The 27,724-nt window shown below is 35.3% G+C and overlaps 3 protein-coding genes across 3 annotated transcripts; 1 reads left to right on the plus strand and 2 right to left on the minus strand.

The window, feature by feature from the left end:
* Positions 1-9,567: 9,567 nt before the first annotated feature.
* On the plus strand, positions 9,568-10,418 carry LOC113759470 (thaumatin-like protein). The gene is made up of 2 exons (XM_027302047.1): positions 9,568-9,613; positions 9,730-10,418. The coding sequence occupies exons 1-2, from the start codon at positions 9,568-9,570 to the stop codon at positions 10,383-10,385; spliced, it is 702 nt and encodes a 233-aa protein (XP_027157848.1). The 3' UTR covers positions 10,386-10,418.
* A 379-nt stretch (positions 10,419-10,797) lies between these two features.
* LOC113762066 (ras-related protein RGP1) lies at positions 10,798-15,582 on the minus strand. Its single transcript, XM_027305315.1, has 2 exons — positions 15,103-15,582; positions 10,798-11,840 (listed from the first exon to the last, which is right to left on the minus strand). Exons 1-2 carry the CDS (start codon positions 15,342-15,344, stop codon positions 11,390-11,392), a joined length of 693 nt encoding a protein of 230 aa, XP_027161116.1. The 5' UTR covers positions 15,345-15,582; the 3' UTR covers positions 10,798-11,389.
* Positions 15,583-21,367: 5,785 nt separating this feature from the next.
* Positions 21,368-24,360, minus strand: LOC113763861 (transcription factor bHLH130-like). Its single transcript, XM_027307835.1, has 6 exons — positions 23,476-24,360; positions 22,497-22,834; positions 22,241-22,414; positions 22,060-22,125; positions 21,903-21,971; positions 21,368-21,807 (listed from the first exon to the last, which is right to left on the minus strand). The coding sequence occupies exons 1-6, from the start codon at positions 24,197-24,199 to the stop codon at positions 21,736-21,738; spliced, it is 1,443 nt and encodes a 480-aa protein (XP_027163636.1). The 5' UTR covers positions 24,200-24,360; the 3' UTR covers positions 21,368-21,735.
* Positions 24,361-27,724: the final 3,364 nt, after the last annotated feature.

Below are 27,724 nucleotides of genomic sequence, written 5' to 3' on the forward strand. Positions count from 1 at the left end.
GTAAAACGCATTTCTTGTTTTGTTTTTGAGGGAATATCCAAAAGATATATAGACATCTGCAGGCCTCACAATCCGAAAAACATCAACACAGTTATGCGTTATTACTATGAGATAAAACCAGTCTAATATGGAGTACAGAGATCATTTTGATCTTTAAAGCAATATGTGTTTCTGCAGTAAATTGATTCGGTAGATATTCGTGTGTGTGTGTGTGTATGTGCTCAAAAGTTACACTCTGGAGAGTTACTTCGATTGATTTCAGAAAGAATAGAGCATTTTCAAAAGAAATATGCGAGTGCTACATTTTCAACAAGCAATGTAAAATCCAAGAGTCAAGACAGCATAAAACGTTCTCAACTTTGCTGCTATGACTATGACTCGGGCTCAAAGATTCAAAGTCCTTAAAAAAGTGTATATTACTCCCATAACCACGATGAAATGATCAGTAAAACAGTAACAGATTATTGATTGTGTGTTAAATTGGTACGTTTACTGTCTCTCCATTTCTTTCACCAGCTCCTAAAGCTAGGGGTGCAAATGAATCGAGCTATTCGCGAGCGACTCGAGTCAAACTCAACTCGAGATCGATCAATATCGAACTCGAGTCGAGTTCGAGTTGGCCGAATCAAACTCGAGTTCAAAATATTAAACTCGTTAGGCTTTTTATTTTAATAGTAAAATTATATATATATCCTTAATATTTTATTATTTACTAAGAAAAAAATATTATATTATTTATTTTTTAAAAAATAAAATAATTATTTTTATTTTTTTGAGCTCGAGCTTCAAAATTGTCAGCTCATCGAGCTTGAACTCGAACTCGAGTTGGAGTTCGATAAAACTAAGTTAAGGCTCGGTTTGATTAGATCAAAATTTAATTCGACTCGACTCGACTCAGTTCGTTTGAAGTCCTACCTAAAGCAAATTTCAAGAAAAGGTATATACATGTCATATTAGTAATCGGTAATTTTGGCTCTCTGTGTAAGACCCTGGTTAGTCCTTAATTTTGATATTATTTGAATAAGGAATATTAGTGTTATTTTTTTTCTATAAAACCTGGTTTTAAGGTTGGTGGTAATTCTTTAAAATGTTATTTTGCCTAAATAATTTGAAAACCCTAATTTGGGTTATTACTAAAACCTCTAATGTTACAATCCATTAGAAACCCTAAGTTGGTTTTAAAGCCTTTGATTTTGCCCATGTTAAAAAGTGTGTTGTTGAGTTGCTTTTATGTGGAATAAGGGATGATTAAGAATGGGTGATTAAGATAGAAGGGTGGTTAGTGAAGCGATTAAGAGTGATTAAGGATTTTAGACTAGATTAAGTGTATACTCTATGGAGTTAATTGAAAGCTTTTCATATATTTATGGGCAAGAGTGTAAGAAAGAGAAAGTGAAGGTGTAAGGGTTAAGGAGTAAAATTTAAACTTTTGTGTGATTGGTTGAAGTGGAAAATATCTTTTGGAGTCTTTGACTTATATTATACCAAGGAAATACAAGCTAAACATAGTTATAAACCAAACAAACTTCAAGAGAGAGAGAGAGAGAGAGCCGAGATTGAAGCCAAGGGAGAAGAGAGGATTTCTTCCAAGTTCATCCAAGTTTTAGCCATCCATCTTGATCTTGGAGCTTAGGGCAACAACTTGGGCACTTGCTTGTTGTAGGTTCATCACTTGCAAGGCTTACTTAAAGGTAAATCATCTCACTTGGAAGTTGATTTTTGGTGAATGAATCTTGAAGCCATGAAAGTGATTCTCTTGTTGTGGTTGTACACTTTTATGGTTTATATGGTGATTATAGTGTAGTTTGAAGGTTTATTTTGGTGATATATTGCTGCATAAAATTCGGTCAAGGCTAGGAAGAAATTAGGGTTTCTTGCTTCATGGTTCTTTAAGTGGATTTGATTGGTTATTTGACTTGTAAATGGAATCTTTGATGTATTAATTTTACTTGTATAGTTGGATCTTAGAAAAATCCAGTTTAGTCATGAAACCCTAGTTTAAAGGGAAGTTAGTTTGGTTGAACTAGGGCTTAGATGGTTAGGGTTTGGTTGATTAAGGTTTTGAAGCTAGTTGGAGCTAGTAAGGTTAGAGCCTAGACCATGGTTAGTGTTTGCTAGGTTTTGGGGTTAAATTGGGAAAGGAATTTTCGGGTCTCTTGTGAAACTATTAGGAGCTAGTATATGTGTGTTTTATTTGGTATGAAATTGGTTAGAAAACTTGCATGAGAACCATAGAAACGGATCATGCGTTTGCGACGCGCGAAACCGTTCGAACTGGAAAACAGGGCAGCCCAGAACCCGAACTTTGGCGCCGTTTCCGCGCGTGCGCGTGTCCGTTTTGCCGTTTTTGCTTGATTTATACATTTTAGTAGCTATTTGTGGAATAATGTGGTACAACCTTCTATTGCAGACGGTAGCAGGCTAGGCGGAGCCAGTGGGAGCCATTAGCTGTCGCACGCGACATGATTTTCGCACTTTTGCTATACTTGCTCTTTACGTAAGTATTCAGGCCGTTTCTATGTATAAATTGCTTATGTGCGTTGATGTGAATGAAATGGTACTTAGGCGAGGGTGTACTTTATCACACTCGACCTAAACCCTAATTTGCACCTGTATTTGTACATGACATGCGTATATGAATTGTTTTAGGACTGAACCCCTGGAGCTTGTCCTCGGGGTGACTTTTGAAATATGATGAGTTTGGGGTCCGATCTCAAGACCTAGACGGACTATTCGAGCCGGCCAGGGCTTGGTCGAAGTCAGTCCAACCTAGTTTTGAGATCACCACGTTTGTGAACCAAGTTCGATTTCGTTTTGATTGCTCGAGCCATTTTGTGCGGTTGACTGGCCAGTGAGGGCGATAAGGGGTACGGTGGGAGTATAAGTGGAGTTTTACGGCCTTTATTTGTGGTCGACGGAGTGTCGACAGGAGGTCACACGTGGCAGATGACTTGGCTTTGGAGCCAACCTGTATCCTTAACTTGTGCTGTTATTTCTTTTGCTTTTGACTTGGCATCTTTGTGACGTAATTGTTCGTCTTGATGTGCCATTTACGTTTTTATCCCTGTTTACTTACTAAGCGTATAGCTTACCCCTTTCCCTTTATTTTCCTTAACAGGGGCCGATGCAGGAGACTCTTTGGCACTGTCACTACTATAACTAGGTCTAGTTTGTAGTAACCGGACAGTTAAGCTGGTCTTTCTTGTTGTAGTGATCCGTGTAAGGACCCTTTTTCGGGTCTACTTTCCAATTTTGGTTGTTATCACAAGATGATGTAGTGGTCTGGATATCTACTTTTGAAGGTGTAAATAGAACTCTTTTGTCAATGTTTATATTGTGAATAGTACTTTTTTGGTTTATATGGCTTTCATTGCTTTGCGTTTTCGAGTCCTGGCGCGAGCCAGGTAGACGGTCCGCTAAACCTTTTGGTACGCCTCTGGGTGCGGTGGGGTCGTCACACTCTGGCTTTTAGGATTACAATGATTTATTGAATACAACAAATTCCACAAGTTAGAAAGCTTTAGTTGGTTTATCAATCCGTTAAGAAAAACAGGCTCAATCCTTTTTTACGTAAGAGTAGACATGAGAGAAAGAAAGCTATACTGCTGAGTAGGCTCGTGCAACTACTTGGTCAAGGGAACAATGAATCGATCCATAAGCCCTGGTAATTACCGAATAAGACAATCCAAATGACAGATTGTGGTATTAGGTTTGCAGTATCTTCTTTTTTTTTTTTTTTGGTGTAAAAATGACAGATTCGATTAGCTCAACAAATCCTGTCTAATCATTGTTATTATAAGTTAACCACACCGAAGAAATTTCCAAGCCAAATTGTAGTAATGGCAATGCTGTCCACCACATAAGACTTGACTTGACATTCTCTGCATAACTAATTTTCTAGTATACATACTAAAATAAAAGTAGTCTTTAATTCAACACTCCACACATCGGTCTGTTCAGAGAATTATTGACCATCACGAATGCAAGTCTATTCTTGCTCAGAATTTTGGGAAAGACCCTTTGAAAAGGCAACCATAAACCCTTTTTTTTTTCTGACCACCGGTTTTGTTATTAGTTCCAGACCCTTATTAAAAAAAAAATTCGTATAAATGAAGAACGAGCGTATTCACAGAAGACTTGATTAAATCGTTGAGTCTTTTTTGTAATTAAGAAGCCTTGCCGTAGTCCACAATCCATCGTCCCTGCTCAACATCTTCTCTTTGTAATCTTGGTTAGTGCTGAACAAAGAAGCATAGATAGAAAGGGCTCCTAACATAACATGCATAGAAAGTGTGCCTCGATTGCTGCAAACCTAATAACACAATCCGAATCACAAAGTCGACAACTTTTGTGTACAACTATTATTCGAGCGTACAAAGAGAGAGGAAAACGGGAAAAGATACGGTGGAGAAATATTTGGTGTGACTTGCAAGAGTTGAAGGAATAGTTAGTTTATGATAAGTCGGTTGGAGGGATAGTTAGTTTATGATTAGTCGGGAATACTATTGACTTTTTTGAGTAAAATTGGTGGTGTTAATCATTAATTGAGCCATTCATGAAATATAAAATGGCTTAAATTAAGATTTGGTGAAGAATAAAATAAAAAAAAAAAATTGCATGAACAAGAAGAACCAATTATGAAAAGGGAAAATATTATTGGATTGGCATTGAAAGTTGGTCATGTTGGTAAAGCAAAAGAAGGTATAGATTCATAACTTCAACTTACATATACTTGATAGTGTTCCTAAAGAATGTTAAGATCTTTTCTTAATCTTGCTTAAGTTTTTCATGAAAATATACAGAGTATAGGCTTAAGAAATTTTTAAACTCTGGCATTGATTTTAAATGCCATAAATTCCAATTGATTCGATCTGGAGTTGGAAGAAGGACTTAGTCCATGATCTCTTTTACAATGGCTACATATGAGCATGTTTTAACAAATATTTCGTTAAGTTTGATTTCATGCATTGATTTGATAAATCACAACAAAATTTTCTCTTATTACTATGGCAGCTCTAGTAATATAGTAAAATATACATTAATTTAGTTAGCCTTCCATCTTTAGATTTTTTGTATGCTAGAATATAGTATAAATTTTTTGTTTTTAATATGCAATAAACATTTTGTATGACCGGCAATTACTACATTTGTATTACGTTAACAATCAAAATTTTGTGAGAAATTTAGTACATAAAAAATGTTATATCTCGAGAAAATGTATTTTTGAGCAGGTGATTATGATCATAACAAATCAATCATTAAAATTGTAAATGATATGCAATATCTTTATTAGTATTGTATATAAATTATTAACATAGTTTATTTCTGCACATATTTGCATAGTTAATTGATTGATATCATAGTATTATAATATTTATCATTGATAGTATAATTAATGATAGCATTCTTTTTTAATATAATTATTTATGTTATTGTTTAAACTATCTTATTTTATTGATAATATTATTTAAGATATATTCATCATTAAGATATTTCTTATTTTAGTAGTATTGTTTCATATTTATATAAAGCATACACAACTACGCAAATTGCTCATGGTCTTATTATAAAGATTTTTCAAGGCAATAAAGTGTTTTTTTCTTTCTTGCATGCTGTTGTTTTGCCCTAGAGCATGTATACTTTGGTTGGCTATCTAATATTTTACCATTGTTTTGAGCAAGAAATTTTAAGCACAAGAAATAATTGGAGATGAAGTGTAAGGTTGGTAAATAGTTTTCAATGAGAGAAATTTTCACCTTAATCTTAATTACTAACTTTATTGAAACAATTGGCAACATTTCAGCTTTTATTATAATTATTCACATTATTGAGTCAATTGGTAACGTTTCGTTCATTTTATTATCTTTTTGCATTCATTTTTTTACTACCTTCCTTCCTGCTTCTGGTAAATGGCAAATTAAGCCACTTTCAAAAACCTAACTTGGACTAATTTTGAAAGATTGTTTGAAGCGGGTTAATTGAGATATGTTGAAGGGGACTTCACTTGAACTTTGATGATGTGTTAATGCATAACTTTCTTGAACGGAGTTGTTGGCCGTACTAGTTACTTGCCGATATGAACTAATTTTTTGATATGTAGAAAGCCTTTGGTTATTTGGTAGAAGATTATTTCTGCATAGCTTTGCTGGGGGTTTAGATGGACTCGAATTAGGATAATGAGATATAGTATTGATACCGAATTTAGAGAGTAGAATAAGATTCGAAACAAAATATTGAGACAAAAGATCCTAAGCGAATGAAGATGCGAGAAAAGCATCAATTTGAAGGAAAGGAAGAAAATTAGAAAATGTATGAGAGGGACATGTTACACAACACATGATTCAAGATGCTATTTCAGCTAAAATAAACCTCAAGAAAAAATTGTCATTTGTCCACGCCACATTAACTTGTACTTAATGTTAAACTCCCTTTTCCGATAATAAGGAGCAGTCCCAGACGACTGAGATTTGGCTATATTCACCGGAATATGATTTGCATGTTTTTAAGGTTTTCAAGATTAAATGACATCAATAATCATCAGCAGTACTCTTGACTATAACCAACTACTCTCGAATCCCTTGGCCTGCGTTCCAAAAATTCAGGGCTTTCTGAAATGTTTCGCAAGCAGGAGCATTGGCATCCGTTTAAACCAGTGGTGATTCAGTTCCCTCCTTGTAGGGCTGCAAACGAATCGAGCGGTTCGAGTCGAGTTCGAACTGGCTCGAGTCGAAATCAAGCTCGAACTCGAGCTCAAAATATTAAATTCGTTAGCTCGCGAGTCGGCTCGTTAACTCGAGTATATATATATATTATTTTAAGTATATATTTTTTATTTTTTTATTTTAAGTATATATATATATTATATTTTTTTAATTTTAATATTAAAATTACATATATATCCTTAATATTTTATTATTTATTAAGAAAAAAATATTATTTTATTTATTTTTTAAAAATAAAATAATTATTTTTTTTTTTTCGAACTCGAGCTCAGCTCAAATCAAGTCGAGCTCGAGCTCGAGCTCGAGCTCGAGTTCGAATTCAATGAAATTATGTTGAGACTCGGCTCGATTAGGCCAAAACTCGACTCGACTCGGCTCGTTTGTAGCCCTACTAGTTGGTACCATTGGGTCACCCCCCCCCCCCATTCCCATAGCATAGAGTAGTAATATGTCTATCGTGTCCGAAAAAAAAAAAGACTTAGTACTCTTGACTATATATAATCAATGGCGGAGCCAATGGGACTGAGGGCCGAGGTAGGTCTATCAACGGGCCGGAATTCATTATTCTAGGCCCAGACCCGGCATACTATATTGGATCCGATTCGACCCGTTTATCCGACGGGTCTTCTATTCTATGTTCCAGATCCGGATCCGACAGGTCTCAGATCCGGGTCATGTCTACCCGAAAAAATCTATCAAAACTTACAATTTCTAACAAAAATGAGAAAAAATATATTTGTAAACCAATTTCTAACTAATACAAAAAAAAACTAAATAAGAAAAGAAATCAAATTAACCTTACTCAAATACATCACCCTAATCAAATTATATTGATAAATATATATTTTTTAAGTTATTAATTCATTTATATTTGGATCCGGGTCGAATACGGGTCGGAATACTATATTCCGTATTCGACCCGTGTTTTTGTTTGACAAAACGAATCCGGGTCCGGGTAACGGAATTAAATCCCTACCCGTACCCGTAATAATTTGACGGATCCGGTCCGGGTCTACGCCGAGGGAGGCGGCCAGCCGTTCCCCAAGTCCTAATATTTCCTTTTGGCCTCTAGAAAATTTTGGAGTTCTATTGAAAGTCTTTATTTTCACCCCCAAAATTTTGATGAAATTTCATTTCTCCCCTCTACCTAGCTTTTGTTTTATTTAAAAAAAAAAATTAATGGGACTTTTACTTAACAAGCTAGTACGATTGATGGTACGGGCCGGGTACGTTCCACGGTAATAAATATTTCAGAGATGCATATTACAATGAATTAAGCCTTTTCTGTTTTCATGGTCAAAATGTCACTAGTGTTTGTATTGATATCAGATATTCTTTACAGATCATTTACAAAAAAGAAAATTAAGCCTATTTTTATTTGGTAAAAAATACTACCTATTTTGAAATGGTTTTTAAAAGAGAATCTAAAACGAAAGAGAAAGATGCACTGCCAATATTGCTGGCGGAAGATAGCCCTGTTGATCTTTATGATATGTTAGCCATGTAGATGGATTCAACGTTCCCATTTCACAGCTGGATTGTCCAACAGTAACGTGCCCCTACAACGAACATCCATGGAATCAAATATGTTCACAAGAATTGGAAGTTTGCATGTAAAAGTGCATGCCATGCTTTTGGGAAACCTGAATATCCGTTGGAGAGTACACCAGCCCTGGAAAGTGCAAGCCTACAGAAAATATTCTCAAGTGTTCAAAGACCAGTGCTTAAAGCCTTTTTTTTTTAATGATGATCCACCATCTACTTTTACGTGCAATGGAGCTGATTTCACCATTATTTTTTGCTGAAAAAGATTTGGAAGTCCAAAAATTTATTTTTCACATACACGAGGATGTAAATCCATTTTTACTCATAAAAAAATAATCCATTTTACTTTAATTTTAATCTGCCATTAAACTGTCTTAACACACTATTCTACAAGCCCAAAACAGAAAAGTCAATTGCAATTGAATCAAACTGCCCTGCAATAGAAAATTAGGCACACAAGTCCAAGACCCTTTTCTGATTAATAGTGATAACAATGTACAACGACATTCAAGGGTTAGGCAGGAAATTTTTTATGAAACTAAGGGCCTATTTGGCAAGCAAGTTTTTTGCCAAGTTTGTCTGCTACAAGTTTTTTAACAACTTTATTAGTTACAGTAACTTCAAAAAACTTCTCAAAGTTTTTAAACTATACACTTCAAAATATCCAACAATTTACATACTTCAAAAATTTTTCCTACAACTTTTACAGTAAGTTACAGTAAAATTTTAAACAAACATCCAAAAAAAATCATTTGCCAGATAGAGCCTAAGATTTCTGTTGTCTGAAATCCTGGTATATCTAAAATAGGAGGGGGCTGCCTTCCAATCCATGCCTTATGACAGCACTAATTGGAACGCACCAGCAGACTCACCTACCAAAAAAGTTGTAGCAAATTCTGACTAATATTCTATTAAGTTAAATAATTAGTTCGAGATCTAAGGGCATTTGCGCAGTTAATAACATGTAAAGATTGTCTTGTTGTGCTGCGAGATTCTTCTGATTGTTCTACAACTATATATTCCTATAAATATGGCTCTGTTTACTCGGTCATCATTTTATCACATCAAGATGAGCTACAACAATTCAGCATTTTATTTTGCATGAGGACTAAAGGGCATGATGCATAAGCTGTAAAGTTTAACGAGTTCGTCGATTTTCCCTTCCTCTCGTGACTCAACAGTTTCACTGAATTCAATCAGCCAAGTAGCTAACCCTTTTTTTTTTAATAAATAGGGCTCCTGATTCTTTTTTAATCATGTCTTCTCCGGCTTTATCTTCTTCACCATTCTTGTAACACTCATGGCTTTATGGCGCCTCTGCTTTGTCCTACTCTTCTCCTATTTAGGTAATTTACTGGTTCGACTCTACAGCCGTTTCATGTTTTTGAATTGATGTTTAAAGAAACTCTTTCTCTATCCTGATCCTTTTTTCTTTTTTTTTTTGGATTTGGTACTCTTCCAGGAGCTGATGCAAAATTATTTACTTTCAGAAATGATTGTGAGGTCACACTATGGCCAGGGATCTTAGCAAATGCAGGAAAACCCCAGCTAGCCAACGGTGGTTTCCGTCTACCACCACATTCTGCTGCAACCATCTTTGCACCTACTGGATGGGCCGGCCGCTTCTGGGCACGCAGCCAATGCACCTTTGACGAAACCGGCAACGGAAAGTGCGCCACCGGTGACTGCGGTGGAGCCTTATGGTGTAACGGCGCGGGTGGTGTACCACCAGCAACGCTTGCTGAGTTCAGCCTTGATAACCCCAAGGATTTCTATGACATTAGCCTTGTGGATGGATTCAACATCCCAATCTCTATAGTCCCTTCTCTGACAAATTGTTCCGGGGCAGAATGTACTGCAGACTTGAACAGGCAATGTCGACCAGAACTGCAAGTTACATCAGATGGGAAGGTGGTTGCATGCAAAAGTGCATGCCTTGCTTTTGGTAAACCTGAATTCTGTTGTGCAGGAAGCAACAGTAACCCAAATACGTGCAAGCCTTCAGTGTATTCTAAAGAGTTCAAAGCTGCCTGCCCAACAGCTTATTCCTATGCTTTTGATGATCCAACCAGTACTTTTACCTGCCAAGGAGCTGATTACTCTATAATTTTCTGCTGATTACAAGGGGAAAGGTGATGGAAATTACTGCAGCAACACTATCACCATTCTGAAAAGAAAGGAAATCATGGTCACAGGTGACTCGAGAAGATTGATAAATTTTATTTACCTTTTCATCCATTAAGTGGGTTTATTTGATGCATGTCGCCCATAATTATTATAGAGGATCAGTAAGTTTCGCACAAAATTTTACCTTAATCATGGCAAGGACAACATGACGATATTTCTTATACTGATTATTTGACGTTTGGTAGTAGTATTACTTGCTCTGAATCAAATTGATTACCAGGATAATTTGTATGTCCAAATTTTTATCGACAAAGACGGTCTGCTTAATTCGTACAAATAAGCACAATCATGAGCATTGATGGAGATTATGTTTTCCCAGAAAAAAAAAATAGAGCCTGCAGTCTTTAGAAAGCACCATATTTGTGAAATGCATTAAACTAGCATACTTATGCCCGACAACAGAGTTTTCAAGTAAGCCCGGAACATACAGGAAGAATGAATGCACAGACTCTGCTAAATAGCTGCTCATACAATCGCCCACCACGAACAGCATTGTCAACATAGGTCACAAGGACGTATTTATTATACAGCAAGCAAAGATGAATGCATTTGTACTTGATTTAAGCTTCAGTTCACTCAAAATAACAAGTGTTGCGCTCTAAATTTGAGGTGAGGACTCTTCTCGGCTTCACTTTTTTGCAAGACCCGAAAGCAACAAGGTTTATTTAGAATATCCGGGCAACACCAACACTATTAGATGACAACGAGTTCTGGAAAATGAGGGGAAAACTGACCTCATATAGGGGGATCTGTAATTCACTCAGCAGCATCTCCTTGGAAGAATTAACTGTTGAGATTTTTCAAAAAGACGTGCGCTTAATCCTAGCATGCACTACAGAGAGATGTATATGGTGTGTGTTTGTATGTGTCTAGACAGTTAGACGGAATCCTTGCTTCATAGTGTAAAGAGATATATTTCCCATGAAAGGGTTCTCTCATGAAGATCCACAACAGCTGTACTTTGTTCCCCCTGGTACAGGCTCCTGGCTAGGGACAACTATCTTGGTTCCCGTGAGAAGAGCTGATTTTCCTTCTGATTCTGCTTCCTCATTTGCGACAAGAGATTTCTTGCTGGCAATTCGATATATCTCTGTTAGAACTGTAATGAATGCAGGTTCGACGTTAGTTGCTTCCAGTGCTGAGGTTTCCATGAAGTATAAGTTTTCCTTCTGGGCAAACTCTTTAGCATCGTCAGTGGATACATCACGAAGACTCTCAAGGTCAGTCTTGTTGCCTACAAGCATGATAACGATATTTTTATCAGCATGGCCCCGCAGTTCCTCTAACCACCTAGCAACATGATCAAATGATTGACGCTTGGTAATGTCGTAAACCAGCATAGCCCCCACTGCACCTCTATAATATGCACTTGTTACTGCACGATATCTGAGGTAACCATAAGGAACAATTGATCAAATTGACTGACTAATCAGATGTAACATAAAATGAGGTGAAAAGAGTATAGGGGTTGGGGAGAAGAAGCTGAAGTCCATCAGTAAAGTAGCAAACTTCCAGATCTATTTAATGCATTAAGAGATATAAGTCAAAACAGGAATTAAAGAAAAATATAAAAATCTAGTAACAATTTTATATGACTTGACAAATTGGTCCTCAAGAGATCTTGAGTCTGATGTCTCTGGCCGCCAGGGATCTTAGAAAACGGATTCAATCACAAATATCAAAATTTAACAAAACTAACAAAGACATAAAATCATTGAATGTGCACACAGTAGTTTAAATCAAAATATGAAGCCTCAACAGATCCTGCATATTGAACCACTTCTTTTCCATTGCCCAAACTTCCCAACCCCACCATATCCTTGTGCTTATTACCATGAAAGAAGATACTCAACTTTAACAAGGCAAAGCTCAATGGATAGCATTACTGCAAGACAACAATAAGAGGCACCAATCAACTTTTATTTCCGTACCTCAGCAACAATTATATGTTGCTCAGTTGCTTTGGTGCACTCTCACATACACATACACAAAGGACAAATCTTTTTTAAATTTTGGGCCACTTGGCAAATATAACATATAATATCAACTTTTCTTCAATATCCAATCCTACAGCAGCTAGCTGCTATCCATTTCAATTTGGAACTTTTAGATAAATCACATAGTTAACAGTTCAATAATTTCTTTCACTTACACTGTGGATACAAAAACTCTTTTGCATCAGAACCTTATCTTGATGTGATAAAATCAGTATATCATGCAGCAACTCCTTTAAGAAGTTAACCATCAAGGTTCAAAGTCAGGTAAATCACAACTTAATAAGATACAATGATGGATACCAGGAGATTTATTTGCAATCATTGTAGAATATTACTGAACTGTGTGAATCCCAAAGACTATGAACTGACATACCATCCCAAAGACTATGAACTGTGTGAATCCAGCAATTTAACAATAAAAGAATAAGGGGTTATTTATCAAAAGTTGATGCGCTTATTAGAAATTAAAAAATATATATTCTTCGTTCTATTGGCGCTCCCAGATATTGTTCCTTCTCTCTGCCGTTCTTTTCCCAAAATCCCTCCACTCCTCACTCTCCTTCTCCCCTTCTCCTGCCCCATCAATTCTCTATGCGTAGAGAAAGAACAAAGTAAAATAATAGCCACAAAAGCAGACCACGTGCCCCACTGCTCCAGCCTCTTTCACTCCTAATAATTCCCTCTCCACCACGGCTGTCAATGGTGAACAACCAGTGCAGAAGAACTCGTCGTCATCAGCAGTAGAAGTAAACCTATTAGTACGTCAAAATAAGGATACCAACAAGCAAAAAGTGCAGGGAAAGAATCAAAAGAGGAGGTTGGCAAGTAGTAAAATGATTACAAAACTAGAACTAGTGCTACTAGCAATGGCTCTTGGTGGCTGCGTATCAAAAGTGAATTCGTTGTTTGATTGGAAAAATTGGAGAAGAGACTTGAGGAAAAGGAGAGTAAAGAGTTAAGAAGGGCAGTGGATAATGTTTTGGGTTGCAAGGTGTTGAATTTTTTTTTTTTTTTTTTGGCTGGGGAGAGGGGGTGGAAGTCATAGAAAAAGAAGTTGAAAGAAGAAGGTGATCCCTAGAAAGCAATTTTAAAGTCTAATTCTCAGAAACAAACTTTAAAGTAGACTTCTCAGAAATCAATTTCGTTATCCTGGGATTACAAATAAAACCAACAACATTTCTTTAATTTGCAATAACAATATCAATATTTGGATAATAACCCAAATAATAATAATAATCATGATATGTGGTAGATTATTTCCTCACCAAATAAGAAACCTGATCACCGAAAAGGGCATAATCTGTCATATCTTTTAACAGTTTTATTCAAATTCTAGCAGAATTAACATTCAAAACTCTAGCAGTTTGACCCATGGAATCCATAATTCAGCAGAAGTGAGCTTCACAAGACAGTCGAAGTGTTATTTGAAAATGAACTTCTCTAGATCATCACGTTGAATCAAAAGCAACTTATCCATCACATTCAAAATACAAGCAATCACTCTCCTTAAATAATTATTGCTTAAAGTTCTCAAAGAACTCTTTTAAAAAAGACCAGTTATTGTGATCCAAAAAAAAAATTTCTTGGAAGACACAAATATCCATGATATGAATTATTAGAATCTACAAACTACCAGATAGCAATCAGAGTTAAATCATTTCAAAAGGCATAAACAACAGGATCTCAGACCCAAATTCATCATTCTAGCATATCATGGTGAAGCCAACTTTCTGCACCATAAGCAGAGCAATTAATTATAACATGCTATTTACATAGTGGTGGTAAATAATAAGGAAAGAAAGTGATGCTATTGCACTCTCACGATCACATTCTCATGCAGTGTAGCTCCAAATATTCTATCTCACCAAAGAATTTAAGCTCTGGGCAAACATGTTCACCCCATGTCTTAATCACCTCGTCTCTATCTTTGAAGGTGGGGAACCTTCTCTGTTATTTAGTTTGTACAAACAAACAGAGAATCTGACAATGTATACAGAATTGACTCTTTGAATAACTAACAACTATGATAAATAAGCTACATAAACACAGCCCTCCACAGCTCGAATCAAATACCAGCTTTCTCATGATTAATAGTCATTAGTTCAGTTCCAAAATCCCAGGTTCACAACAGAACTACTGACACTCTTTCCACTCCAAAAGGCTCTCCTAACCTGAAATTTTGAAACACATACACTACTACTAAATCACGACGGTTAAATTCATGGCATAATGAGCTTCGAAAATCTAACTGCTTTGCATCACCCTCTCTCTCTCTCTGTTTAAGAACCTTCCAACTAATAGTTTCTTTTCTTTTATTTTTTCCCTCATACAACATCGTATTCTTAATTAAACACGAAGCACTTGCTGGAGCTCTATTTGACAGAGTAGGAAAAAGCATGACAGGCTAAAGCAAACTATTAGCTCATCTAAATTACAAATCTAATACTACTGGAATCTCAAACCCGCAACATCACACTCAAATTACTAGTAATCGAAATAGAACGAAATAAAAGAAATACCAGAGAATTACACAAAAATCATTTCAGATCACACAACTAAACCTTCATTCGCAGTTTTCACACACAAGCAACAGCAAACAACTTCACTAAATCTGAAATGAATAACGGCTAATATAAGATATCTACAAGTACCTTTCTTGGCCGGCGGTGTCCCAAATCTGAGCTTTGACGGTTTTGTGATCGATTACGACAGTCCGCGTCTGGAATTCGACCCCGATTGTGGCCTTGGAATCGAGACTAAACTCGTTTCTGGAGAACCGAGCTAGCAGCTGCGACTTGCCGACCGAAGAGTCCCCAATCAGTACTATTTTGAACACATAATCAATTTTCTGATTCAGATTTGCTCCACCACCTCCGCCGTACAAATTCGACATTTTCCTCTTACTCCTGCTCCTGCTCCTGCTCCTGCACCTCCTTACTCTTGATCAACAAAACTATACCAAATACTGCTAAAAGAAAAGAAGTAAAAAAAGAGGTTTAGGATTTAAGGGAGAGACGACCGGAACAGTTTCGAGAAGGAAACAAATGGGAAATGGAGAAAGCAGAGCAGATGATTATTTTTTATTTATTTTGTGATTAAATCGTGGTTGACTCAGTAGTCAGTAGTGAGTAGACGAGTTGAACATGGCTGATGGCTCATCCTTTTTACCTTCTTTTGTTTTTCTTTTGTTGGTAACGAAAACGGCTTTTCTGCGCGCCACCAAGCTGTTTTTTATTTGTCTCCTTTTTTTCCCATTTAATTATATTCTTTTCTTTGTTATTTGCAAGGTATACAAATGAACAGTCAACACATGTTGACTCAGTTGATAAGTTCAGACCATTTAGATAATATAAATTACTCGTGCTACTTGTGATTTCGAGGATATATTTTAATTCATGGTGATGATCAAAATTAAAACTATACAAGCTTTTCTACACCATAAAAAAAAAACAGAGAGAGAGAGAGAATAATGGCCTACACTTGAATGTTTAATTTGATTGTTTGGTTCACAAATTTGAAAGTGCATTCACTATTGGCTTGCTCGAATTGGAGTGCAATTTCAGTGAGTTTCTTTAGAATACATTCGGGATAACTTGAAGTTTTTACATATATTTTCTAAAGTTTATGTTTATTGAATTGAGATCCTGTTTGGGACTTGAGTTTTTTATCAAGTTTGTCTGCTACTAGTTTTTTAACAACTTTAACTACAGTAACTCAAAAAAACTTATCAAATTTTTTAACTTACACACTTCAAAATCTAATACACAAAAAACTTCCTCTTTTCTTCTTCTTTCTCCCCCACCTCGATCCACCACCACCTTCATCGCCGGCCACCACCTTCGCCGCCGCTTCCGGCGCCAGCCTTCCTTTTTTTTTTTTTTTCCCTTTCTCCCTCTCCCTCTCCCCCTCTCCTACCCTCCCCTTCTCCCTTTGACCGATCTGTTGGTGCTCCCCTCTCTTTTCTCTTTTCTTTTTTTTTTCTCTCCCTCCCCCTCTCCTTCCCTCCCCTCTCCCCTTCTCCTCCCTCTCCCCTCTCCCCCGCCACCCTCCCCTTTCCCCTAGCTGCGATCTGGTCGTGCAACCAGATCGCAGCCAGTCGCGCGACCAAACCACATCTGTGAGTTGGTCACGCGACCAGATTGGGCAAAGGGGGAGGGGGAAGGGGAGGAGAGTGGGGAAGAGGAGCAGAGAGGGAGAGAGAGAGGGAGAAAAGGGGAAGAGAAAAGAAAAAAAAAATTTGGACCATGGCTGCTAGTTCTTCAACGTCGGAGGCAAAGGTGGCGGGGGAGGGGGAAGGAAGAAGAAGAAGAACAGAGGAAAGAAAAGAAAAAGGAAAGGAAGAAAAAGAAAAAGAAAGAAAAAAAGAAAAGGAAAAAAAGTTTTTCATCTTAAAAAATTTTTCCAAATATTCTACAGTAAGTTACAGTAAAGTTTTAGACAAATACCTAAAAAACTCACTTGCCAAACGAGGTCTGAATTTGAGTCAAATTTAAAAAGTTTAACGTCAAAACTAGTTCATGTGCGAGTGATTGGATTATTTGGCCAACCAAAAGTAAACAACACTTACTTAGTCAAGTTAATGTTATATATTAAATGGTCTGAATCCTATTTAGTGTTTTTCCCATGGTTCTTAACTGTTTCTGATTGTATAAAAGTTGATTTTAAAATATTAGAATCAAAAGGCACCAAAATAGAATCTTCAGAATTTTTTTTAAATTAAAAAAAACCTCAATCAAGATATGACAAATAATTTAGAACATAATAAAATAATTTTTTTTTAAAAAAATCAGAATCTAAAATCACCTAAAGTTGTGATAATTCGATTCCAGGTAGGTTGGGGCTTAACAGTGTTGATATTTAAAATTTTATGAATGCTTATAAGAAATAGTTCTGCTGCATAATGATGGTAATTCAAAATAAAGCTAGATATCCTTGAAAAATGCACGAAGATATGATGATAAAGTTGTGTCTTTGATGTTGACTTAGAAAAAAAGTGTTGAACGAAAAAGACTAGCTAGGTACCCATTTTACTTTCAAAACTCGTATTGAACTCATGTTGTATTTACAATTTTTTTTTTGTCTAATATGCTTTACCAAATTTCTTCAGCTTTTCTCCCTATTTATTTATGAAGCTAACAAAAAGATAATAATTAATTGATGTCATATATCGAAAACTCGAATAAAAGAAAGTAATGCTAGTATGAGAAACATATCAAACTCACGGCATATACTGAAAGCACGAATTAAAGAAACTAATGCTGGTAAAAGAGAACATATCAAAATCAATAATGTAAACAATTTGTGCTCTAGTTTTTTTTTTTTTTTTTTTTTGAGGTGGATTTGCAGCTAAAACGGACACAAGTCCACAACAACTATGACAAAAAGGAATATAAAAAAAATAAATAAATAGTCTCCTGGCTTTGAATGTAGAGTAGGGCTAATTCCCAATGCGGTGGGATTAGTATCTTTATGTTAGCCCTATACGAGTAGAGTTTTGTAAACTTGGCCTTTAAATTATAATGTTGTATTAATTACATGTTGGGAAAGAGTTTGAGTTTTTAGGCTCTGTTTGGTTGGAAGTAAAATGTTTTCCTTGGGAAAATATTTTCCGTGGAAGTAATTTTTCATGAAAATCATTTCCCTTTCATCATTTTCAGGTGTTTGGTTAGCTTATTGAAAATATTTTCTTACTTCATTTTTCTGGTGTTTGTTTAACTTTTGAAATATTTTCACTTTTATCTCTATTTTTACTTTCTACACATTATAACTACATACTTTTTCCCATGCAAAATAAGAAAATTTATCTCATTGTTTAACTTTAAAAAATCTTGGAGAAATGTATATATGAATAAAAAATATCTCCTTAAGCAATAAACAAATTGCTAGCCATTTAGTGTCAAATATCAATCACATGCAATACTTATTGTGACATATATCTTGCACTCTCATTGCTGAAAGTTTTTCTAGAAAAGAATGTCCCTATTATACATAATTAATTACTAGCATAGGATGAGCAGGATGAGGTTTTTTTTTTATTTTGAATATACTAGGGGGAGGGTTGGGTTGGGTTGGGTGGTACGGGGGAGGGAGTGTAAGGAAGAGATATTGGGTTCGAGTCCTCCTGTTTACACTAAAAAAAAAAAAAACATACTACAAGATATTTTCAGTAAGTTTTGAACATACTACAGGCGGAATGCATGCATTTCGGAAAACAACTTCAGTAAGTTTGGAAGGGAAGTTGTTTTCCATAAGATGAGTGAAAATATTTTGCATAGGAAAATGTTTTCAGTAACTTTTGTGCAACCAAACACGGGAAATTAGGAAAATATTTTCTTGAAAAACATTTTCACCCGAAACAAACGGACCCTTAGCATTTTCAATATTCATTTCAATTTTTTTTATATAACACAAGAAATTTTATTAGTGAGTAGACTGCAATCAGCTTGCATAAGATGATTAACAAAATAAAGTAGATGGATAGTAACAGGGTGATTTTCGGGCGCGGCTGTCTCGTTCTACAAAAGTTCTCTCCCACCACAAGTCAAATTCAAGTCGAGCTCGAATTTTAAAAAATAAAAAAAATTTATTAAAAAATTTTTGTTAATAAATAATAATTTTTATGAATAAATAATAAAATATTATGATTATATATATAATTTTACTATTAAAATAAGAAATATGTAAAATTGAGTCGGCTCACGAGTTAACGAGTTATGAATTTTTGAACTCGAACTTGACTCAAATTCAATGTTAACCAAACTTGAGTCAAGCTTTGATTCGAGTTATTTGCGATAAACTTGAAGCGGCTTGACTGCTGTGCAACCTTAAGAGTGACTAGATAAATTTGGTTTTTTCCTATAAGAGGGAGCTATCTCTGTAGTTTTTAGTTTTCCTTTTTTCAATCAAGTCTTTTATAGGATTCTTTTAATGAAAAATTCTTCTCTCCTAAGATCTCATAGTATGAGTTTCTTCCATCGTAGATTGTTATAATAAGAGTTTTATTCTCTCATAGAGTTTTTTCTTGTGAGAGTTCTTTAATTTTTTTGTCATTTTATGTTAAATATTAGATTTTGTAGATTTAGTTTCTTATATCTGTAATTTCTTCATTTATCATGATCAGATTTAAATTTGTTCTTTAAAATTGAACTAGTTTTTATTAGATCTATCTATTGGGAGACATGCACATATCTATTGAATTACAATGATTGATGGAAGATATGTTAGAGTATCAATATTACGTTTATTTGTAATGATTTTTCAAATTTGTTTATTTCAGATCTTTATGTATTTGTATCATATTTGACTTCATTTATCTTCTATCACAAGTGTAGGTTATTTGAGTGAAATGATCTTCCTATCAGAAAAAGGTCGCAGCATTGGAATAATTCGAATATCTAAGTGGGAAACTATTTTAATTAATCTATAGATTGTAATCTCAAAATTTTAAGGGCCAATCTAACAAAATTGATTTATGAGAGCTCTTTAGGTTGGATCAGCCGTCTGAAGTGAGCTGTGTGAACAAGACTTGGCATGGTATTGGTCGGAGCCGGGAGCCCAAGTCCCATGACTATCCAATTGAGAGAAAAGAAATAGGCCCATCCCCGAACCCGGAAAATTGCACCTTGATGGGTTAAAAAATGCTCTTAAGACGCCCTTTCCACCGAAAATCTAAATACGAAACATTTTGCAAGATGAACAACTCCATGTTTATATGCTTACTAATATGAAGAACTATTCTAAACTGGAGAACCATTCTAAATCAAGGGATAAGCGTATATAGCAAGGCTAATATGAAGCAACAAGGTTAGAGAATTAAGCCATTGGGGTCGACCCAATGACTATGAGAAGGCTGTTAGTGTCTTCTCCATTGTCAAATTTTCGATTCGATTCGATACTTGTTAATTTAGATTGGAAAGGTTGTAGGGAGCGTTTTAAAAACAAGGGTTAGAAAAAAAATTTCCTCAGAAATTTTTTACGTTTTCCGTAAACACATTTTTCAATTATCTTTTTACATAACATATATCAAATCGCTACGATACATTTTTTCTTAAAAAAAAGCTCTAAAAAAATAGCGATCCAAACAAGACGGCTCGCATGTCATTTTTGGTGGAGATGCATCTCTATATTAGCCAATAGCCCACTTTGGAAGTTGGGAAAGCAAAGGTGATAAAAATGAATGCTCATCCAACAAAGCATCAAATGTCAATTAAACAGGATAAGATACGTATCTGTTTGCTTCCCATTCTCAGATGAAGCTCTGCCAAACGAGAATGTACAGTTGAATACTATGGATTGTGGAATCAATTGATGCCATGTAAAAAGTCAGCAACACACTTCAGCTGGAGCTCAAAGAAAAAATCATTCACACCTGATTTCCTTGGCCCATGGATGTGATTTTAATCTTTGGCAATTTCTTAACTGCCGAAAAATAAGGCCTTGTGTTGATTGCATTTGTTATCGAGAAATTTTTCTAATTTCTTTTGGTGATATTTGCTTTTATATATCTTCGTATCACATTTTTATTTCACATACATAACATCTGAACAAAATGTTATAATAATTGCGTACAAAAACTCCCCACAAAATACAATCCAAATGGGTTCTATTCTTGTTTGGATTTGAAAAATTGCTACGTTTTTCGTAAATACATTTTTCAATTACTTTTTTATTTTACATATATCAAATCGCTACAGTAATTTTTCTACAAAAAATGCAATCCCAACAAGGCGATGCCGATCGCCAATGAGAAGATGCAAGGAATAAATGCCCAGAAGATAGCACCAATATTTCCTTAACGATATGACAAGTGCGGATTAGCGTTGAACACGGTCAAATTTGGCACTCCAGTAAGAATCTTATAGTTGCTATATTAACAGTTTTTAAGTCAAAAAGCCAACACATATTTATCACCACAAATCCAAGATCACAATGTCATGGCTTTGCACTACTTATTGAATAGACAGCTTAAGCGAATCATTTGACTACAAAAGTTGGATGAAATGTATTGTACCTCCAGCTAAGAGATATATAGTCCAATGAGAGTCTAAAGCAGTAATGGCTTGTGGGGGGGAATAGTTTACTATACATAAGAGATATTTTTGTGGGATGTTCAACTACTTGGACTAAGTGAAGACTAAATCTGCCTTTCGAAAGGGATCATAGCCAACGTACGATGGTTCTTCAATCTTACAATCCAACAAAAAGGAAGAAAAAAGGTCAGCAGTAATCTTATCTTTCCTTCATCTCCACTCTTCCCACCTATCACTATCTGTACACAGGCAAGTCTACACCGCAGGGTGTGAACATTGTGGCTGTTTGCTTGAACAAATGCACTTTGCCCTGGTTTCCGTGAGTGTCTGAAGAAAAAAGAGGACAAGCATGAGATGAAAGGAGAATTTTAGGCGAGATTCATGTGACTTTCAGGTATGAGAAAGTGATATCTTGGCCATACCTGGACTTGGTTTTGAAGGTCTTTAATGTATTCAACAGCCAAGTCCAACATATCAGCTGTGTTTGTTTGCTGCCAAAAAATGTCGGGCAAGAGATCTCAATACCTTACAGTTTCCAGAAAAAGTAATGATCCCCAAATAAAGCTACAAGAAACCTACCTTGTCCATATTGGGAAAGAGTTCTTGTAGCTTCTTCATTCTCTCGCTTATACGAGTACGTCTCATCTACAAATGATCAACATAATTATAGATGAATGACTGCACTCCAGATTTACAACAAAAACTTTTATTGTTTTCAATGGCTGAATCTCCAAATTTGGAAGTAAATGTAGAGATGTACCCTCTCTGCAATGCTGCGGGGATGCGTGGCGCAACCTCTTTTTGCACGTATTTTGCAAGGAACAGAATCTTGTTGAAATTGCATATATTTCTCTATGGCGGCCATTTCACCAGCAGTTTTTGGCAAACTCAAATGGTGAATTAATCCAGGAGTTTGATTTCTAGGTCCACCATCCTGATAACAAAACACAACATGAGACAAGAGCACGAGGTACAATACAAGGCAGGCTAATTTTCCGTACAATCCAAAACATCACCTGATTTTCCAATCCATTGAAACTAGAGTACCCCTTCAAGTCACCATCTCTGTTTCTTTTTAGGCTATTGAATGGAGAATCGTTCCAAGTATCATTAAGAAAGCCGGAGACATAGCCTTGGTTAGTCTCATTTCCATTCCCCAATTGTCGATGCTCAGAGCTACCCGTTCCACCGTTCTCATTCCCATTTTCTGCTATGCTAGGCATGAACCTTGAACTGGAAGATGGTCCAGAGTTGAAGTTAAGACGATTATTCAAGCCACCGGTTGATGAGCTTGCTTCCCCATTGGTCCCGTTACCACTTCTGAAGTTTCCAACTTCTCCCACTGCATCAAATCCTGAGTTCATTCAAACAAATCTTATCAACTGATTCTTGAAATAATGGGAACTTATACCAGCAAATTTAGGTAGATAAAACTCAAAACTTCTAAATACTAAATTCAGGCATAAATATAATATCATCGCCCCATCAAATACTAATGGAAAAAGTAGTGACTGCAGGCTGCATCTACCTTGATTAGCAGCTTAGACATAGTAACTTCCATTGACAAACCATTTGTTTTCCCCGTCTCCCCAACCCAAACCAAAAATAGCGAGTCTCAACCTACACAAAAGAAATACTCCACAAAAAATAGGACGTTCTTCGACCAGACAATTGTCTCAATTTACTTGTCAACTTTGCAATTCCCACATCTTCAACCTCCATGTATAAGTACAACCAATCCATCATCACTTAACAGTAGAAAAAGAAAAGAAGCAACCTTTTGTAACGGATCCAATCAGAAAGAAAAGCCTTAAAAGTCAAACACCATTTTATGAAAGTAAAGCCAAGATAGATCCAGGCCTGACTTTATCCAAAGCTAAGTCACAACCAATCAAACTTGCCACCCTTGCATCACTAGCTCATAAGCACAAAATTCCATATTAATTAGCATACAAAACAGCAAGAAATCAACAAAGATGATTGAGAATAGATTACCAGAGAAAAACCCAGCTGGAGAACTGCTTTGCCTGATGAGATTTGAGCCATTAGCATTACTGTTCATCCTGACTTGACCTTGATTCTCCACCCCAAGTGGGACAGTATAAGATCCAACAACAGTACCACCACCTGCGCAGACAGCAGCCTGATACCCTACAGAAACCATAGTACTACTACTACTGTTACTACTGCAAAAGCCATTTCCGTTTCGATTTTGCTGCATTCCAGATGGGTTTGATTCCACCTCATTCATTTCCATCTTCATAGCCCCACAAGAACCCTGCGGCTGTACTTGCTGCTGGTGCTGGTGAGGATTGTTCCTCTGATGATGATAAGGACTTTCATTAGTGGGTTCATTCAAGAAAGCTGAAAACATTGAGTCAGATTCAGAACTATCCCCATTAGTATTACTACCACCACTGGTATTGGTATTAGTAGTATTATTATTGTCCTTGCTGCTATCTAAATAGCTAGCAAAATATGCACTTGGAGCTGATCTATATCTCATCAAGCCACCGTTCTGCTGCTGAAAATGGGCTGCAGCTGCTGCTGATGCTGGTTGCTGAAAAAGATCTGAACTTGAATTCAGGATTTCTTTACTACTCTTGAAAAAATCCCCATCCAAGAAACCATTCCTGAAACTGTTGGCACCACTAGAAGTATTACTAGAAAACATAAGATTATTACTTATGTCTCTAGAAATTGCCTCTGGACTATACATGTTGGACGAAATCTTTAGCCCTAACAGCAAAAATTAGCTGAAATTAATGAAATTTCAGGGTTCGGAGAATTCTTCTTTGGAGAAGACTTTGTAGGAAAGAGGGATGATGAAGAAATATGTGTGAATCCCAGAAACGGTATTGATGGCATATGAGTGAGGGCTGCTAAATCTGGAATATTTATTGAGTTGCCTTTCCTCAAACTGTCCTCACCTTTTATCACTATTACAGATATGGATTGCTGACGTAGCTCTGTCCGGATTGATCTTCAACTTTAGTTGAATTGACAATTCTAACCACGAATTTGGTATCAAATTCTCAATACTTGGATTTCTGTCCTAATCACATTTATCTTTTTTTTTTTTTTCCTTTTTGGCTTGTTTTATTGTTCTTTTTTTTTTTTCATTGATTTAAATTGTGCAATGTGGATGTAATAATCTTTTCATTCCGTTCCAAATCGAATATTTTGGGTTGATGTAGCTTAGATGGTGCGAATAAAGTTGAAGTAGGTATAAGTACATTACGCTAGCAAGTTAATTTACACATTAAGTTAAAGAAATCTAGTATCAATTGATTTAATAAACTTGAAGTGAAAAAAATATATATATATTGGATAGGAGTTTATTTGGATGATTTATTTGAGATGATTACTGTAGCACTTTTTATGATGTGATGTATGTATGATAAAAAGGTGATTGAAATTTGTGAAACAAATTATTTTATCTCAAATCATCTCAATTCAAACACAGCCATTAAGTAAAAATAGATTGCTATTTATCCTCCTATGGCTTGACATGTTACCACAGGGTACTGTAATGTCTCAAAATATCCACATAACTATTGTATTATTGTATGTAATTGGAAAAAGAATGGTAAAGTAAATTCACTATAGCAATTAACAGATGAACCTCAGAATTATAATTTTTATTTAAATTCCTTATTATTTTGCATATATCCATGTAATTGTTCTATCATTGTATACAAAATGGTTAACTCTCCACCACGATGTTAAGTATTTAACTAAAGACAATACTCATATTTCAACTAATAACATTACAAAAGTTGCTTTGTGTCAAATTTCACTTTACATAAAAATACAACGAGGTTATATGGATATTTTAAAAATAATAAGGATTATTTAATAATAAGCGTAACCACAAGAGGGTGCAAAGTAATTTACCCTATAACCATAATGAAAATCCCTAGTAATTTTAAAGCTCATAAGTAGATACAAATGTCTAAATTGTTACTCTTTGTCTCTGTCTTTGATGAAAACCTAGAATAGGTTAGTGTGCAGAAATAAGGGATGGATATACTTAAAATGTAGAAACAAGAGAAATGGAAAAAAAACAAGTATAGGAGAATTGAATTGTTGGTAAATTTTATAATTACAGCTTGGACTAACTCCATTTTGCATCCTTCAACTTGTATCAAATTTTTTTTTTGTATCCTAGACTTTAATTTTGGATATTTTATACCCTAAACTTTTAATTTTGGATATTTTGTACCATCTACTCTTAAGTTTGTCCCATTTAAATCCAATCAATAAATATGTTTGCAGAATTAATGAGATAAAAGATGGTGAAAATTAATGATAGCATAAGTTTTGTCCTAATTAACTACTTATATTATTAGCAAAATTAATGAAAATATATTGTTTTATTTTTGCCACAATATCTAGGCAACTTTTGACTACTTCTGGCACATTGTCATTGATTTGTTAAGTCCTCTATGCCGTCAATTGCTAAATTATATTTAAATAAGATAAACTTGAAAGTTTAGGGTGTAAATTGTCCAAAATTGAGAGTTTAGAATGTAAAGTGTCGAAAATTAAAGTTTAGGGTGTAACAAGTTTGAGAGTGCAAAGTGGATTTAGTTCTTATAGCTTTGGTGTATATATATATATATATATACACTTCCACATGGGGAAAAACATTGCATTATATTGATGTGTTACAAGGGAACTAAAACCGTCAATTTGGAAACGAAGAAATATCAACTACCAAGTCTTAATGCTATGAATGTTGACTAGCTCTGATGTTTGGATAGAGTCAACAGAGAAAATAGAAATGAGAGGCAAGATTAAACAGCCAGGTCCCAATCCCATAAAAGTAAGAGTTAGAAACAATACCTACCGATGTGAAATTCCAACTTTTGATGTAAATATACATTCAAAAGAATAGTGAAAGATGCATAACTGATTTTCTTTTTCTTTTTTTTTAAACATACAAGAGAACTTATTCTCGATTGCTTCTGATTCTCGAAAGCAAATTCAGAATCCAAAAGCACCATCTTGTTGTTTTCAATTTTTAATAGGTCTTAAAAGTAATTAACAATAGAAAAAATATATTGTTTAGAATTAAAAGCTATGATCAAGTCAAGCTTTCAAAATCATTTGAACAGGCCCTTTCCACAGTATTCATTGACTGAATTCTAACATAAATAACTACTAATGATTTCATATAGGAAAATTTTACTATAACCGCCGTACACGAGTAATATGACAAATACCAATTAAAAGATGATTCATATTATAATTTTTTGAAGTCACGTGTTTATATGACATGAGTAAATCTTATATACACTGACAGTATATATACTATAACCATTCGATCCATAACACATGTGCAAAAGTTAAAAATCAAATTCAAATTTTATATAGTTGTCATTCGTTCAAAACTGACAGTGCATGCACTATCAGTGTAGGAAAGATTAATCTACATGAAGTAAGAAAGTTTTATATACACTGACAGTATATACATATTCTATTTTAAAAGTTACTTCTTGTAAATGAACTCTTTTTTTTATTATTATATAATATAATCAGTTGTGAATACGATCGAGAAATGAATTGGATGGTAGGAACGGGAAAAAGTGTAAGCGAGAACTCCGACATGCACAGGTTCAGAATTCCGACTAATACTACGAATGTTGTACAAGATACAAAAACGTTGTTGTCTTTGTTGTTAAACTTAACGTTATCTAAAACTTCCGAGATTACGAAGCTTAGCTTAGGAGCCAAATGACCCTACTCTTCGATCCAATCCAATGTGAACCCACGACTAAACGTGCCATTCCCGTGTGCTCTTTGACGGCTAGGAAGAGGCAAAGCTGGCGGCTTTTCGTAATTAAAAATCAATCCGCGTTGATGATTAGTGGCGCTTGGCTCCTCCTGAGAAACAAGAAACCTAATTAATTAGCCAAGGCTAATAAAAATAATATAACTTGTGTCTGATGTTTATCTAGAAGATTTATCAAAAGTAAACAGCTTTGTAAAGTAGGTAGGCAGATCATTTTCTATTAATTATCTCGAGGGGCATACTCCAAATTCTCTTGACTGCGTACCAAGAAGAAAATGCAATTATATGATGAGTTTTTGGTGTGATAAGTTAAACAGGTTTTCACCTTATAGAGTGCGGCAGAAACGACATTTTGGTCAAATAAAAAAAAAAAGAGCAGGTATAATTCAAAAAACCAATAATTTATGGCTATTTGATTTTCCTTTTTTTTTGTCATTTTTGGGATGG

This window comes from Coffea eugenioides, chromosome 2 (genome assembly GCF_003713205.1).
Source record: "Coffea eugenioides isolate CCC68of chromosome 2, Ceug_1.0, whole genome shotgun sequence".
NCBI classification, from domain to species: Eukaryota; Viridiplantae; Streptophyta; class Magnoliopsida; order Gentianales; family Rubiaceae; genus Coffea; species Coffea eugenioides.

Coding starts and splice junctions, on each gene's coding strand:
- LOC113759470 (XM_027302047.1), top strand. CDS start 9,568: ATGGCTTTATGGCGCCTCTGCTTTGTCCTACTCTTCTCCTATTTAG. Junction 9,614..9,729: donor CCTACTCTTCTCCTATTTAG/GTAATTTACTGG, acceptor GTACTCTTCCAG/GAGCTGATGCAAAATTATTT.
- LOC113762066 (XM_027305315.1), bottom strand. CDS start 15,344: ATGTCGAATTTGTACGGCGGAGGTGGTGGAGCAAATCTGAATCAGAAA. Junction 11,841..15,102: donor GACACCGCCGGCCAAGAAAG/GTACTTGTAGAT, acceptor TGGTTACCTCAG/ATATCGTGCAGTAACAAGTG.
- LOC113763861 (XM_027307835.1), bottom strand. CDS start 24,199: ATGTATAGTCCAGAGGCAATTTCTAGAGACATAAGTAATAATCTTATG. Junction 22,835..23,475: donor TCCAGCTGGGTTTTTCTCTG/GTAATCTATTCT, acceptor GAATGAACTCAG/GATTTGATGCAGTGGGAGAA. Junction 21,972..22,059: donor TCTTTCCCAATATGGACAAG/GTAGGTTTCTTG, acceptor ATTTTTTGGCAG/CAAACAAACACAGCTGATAT.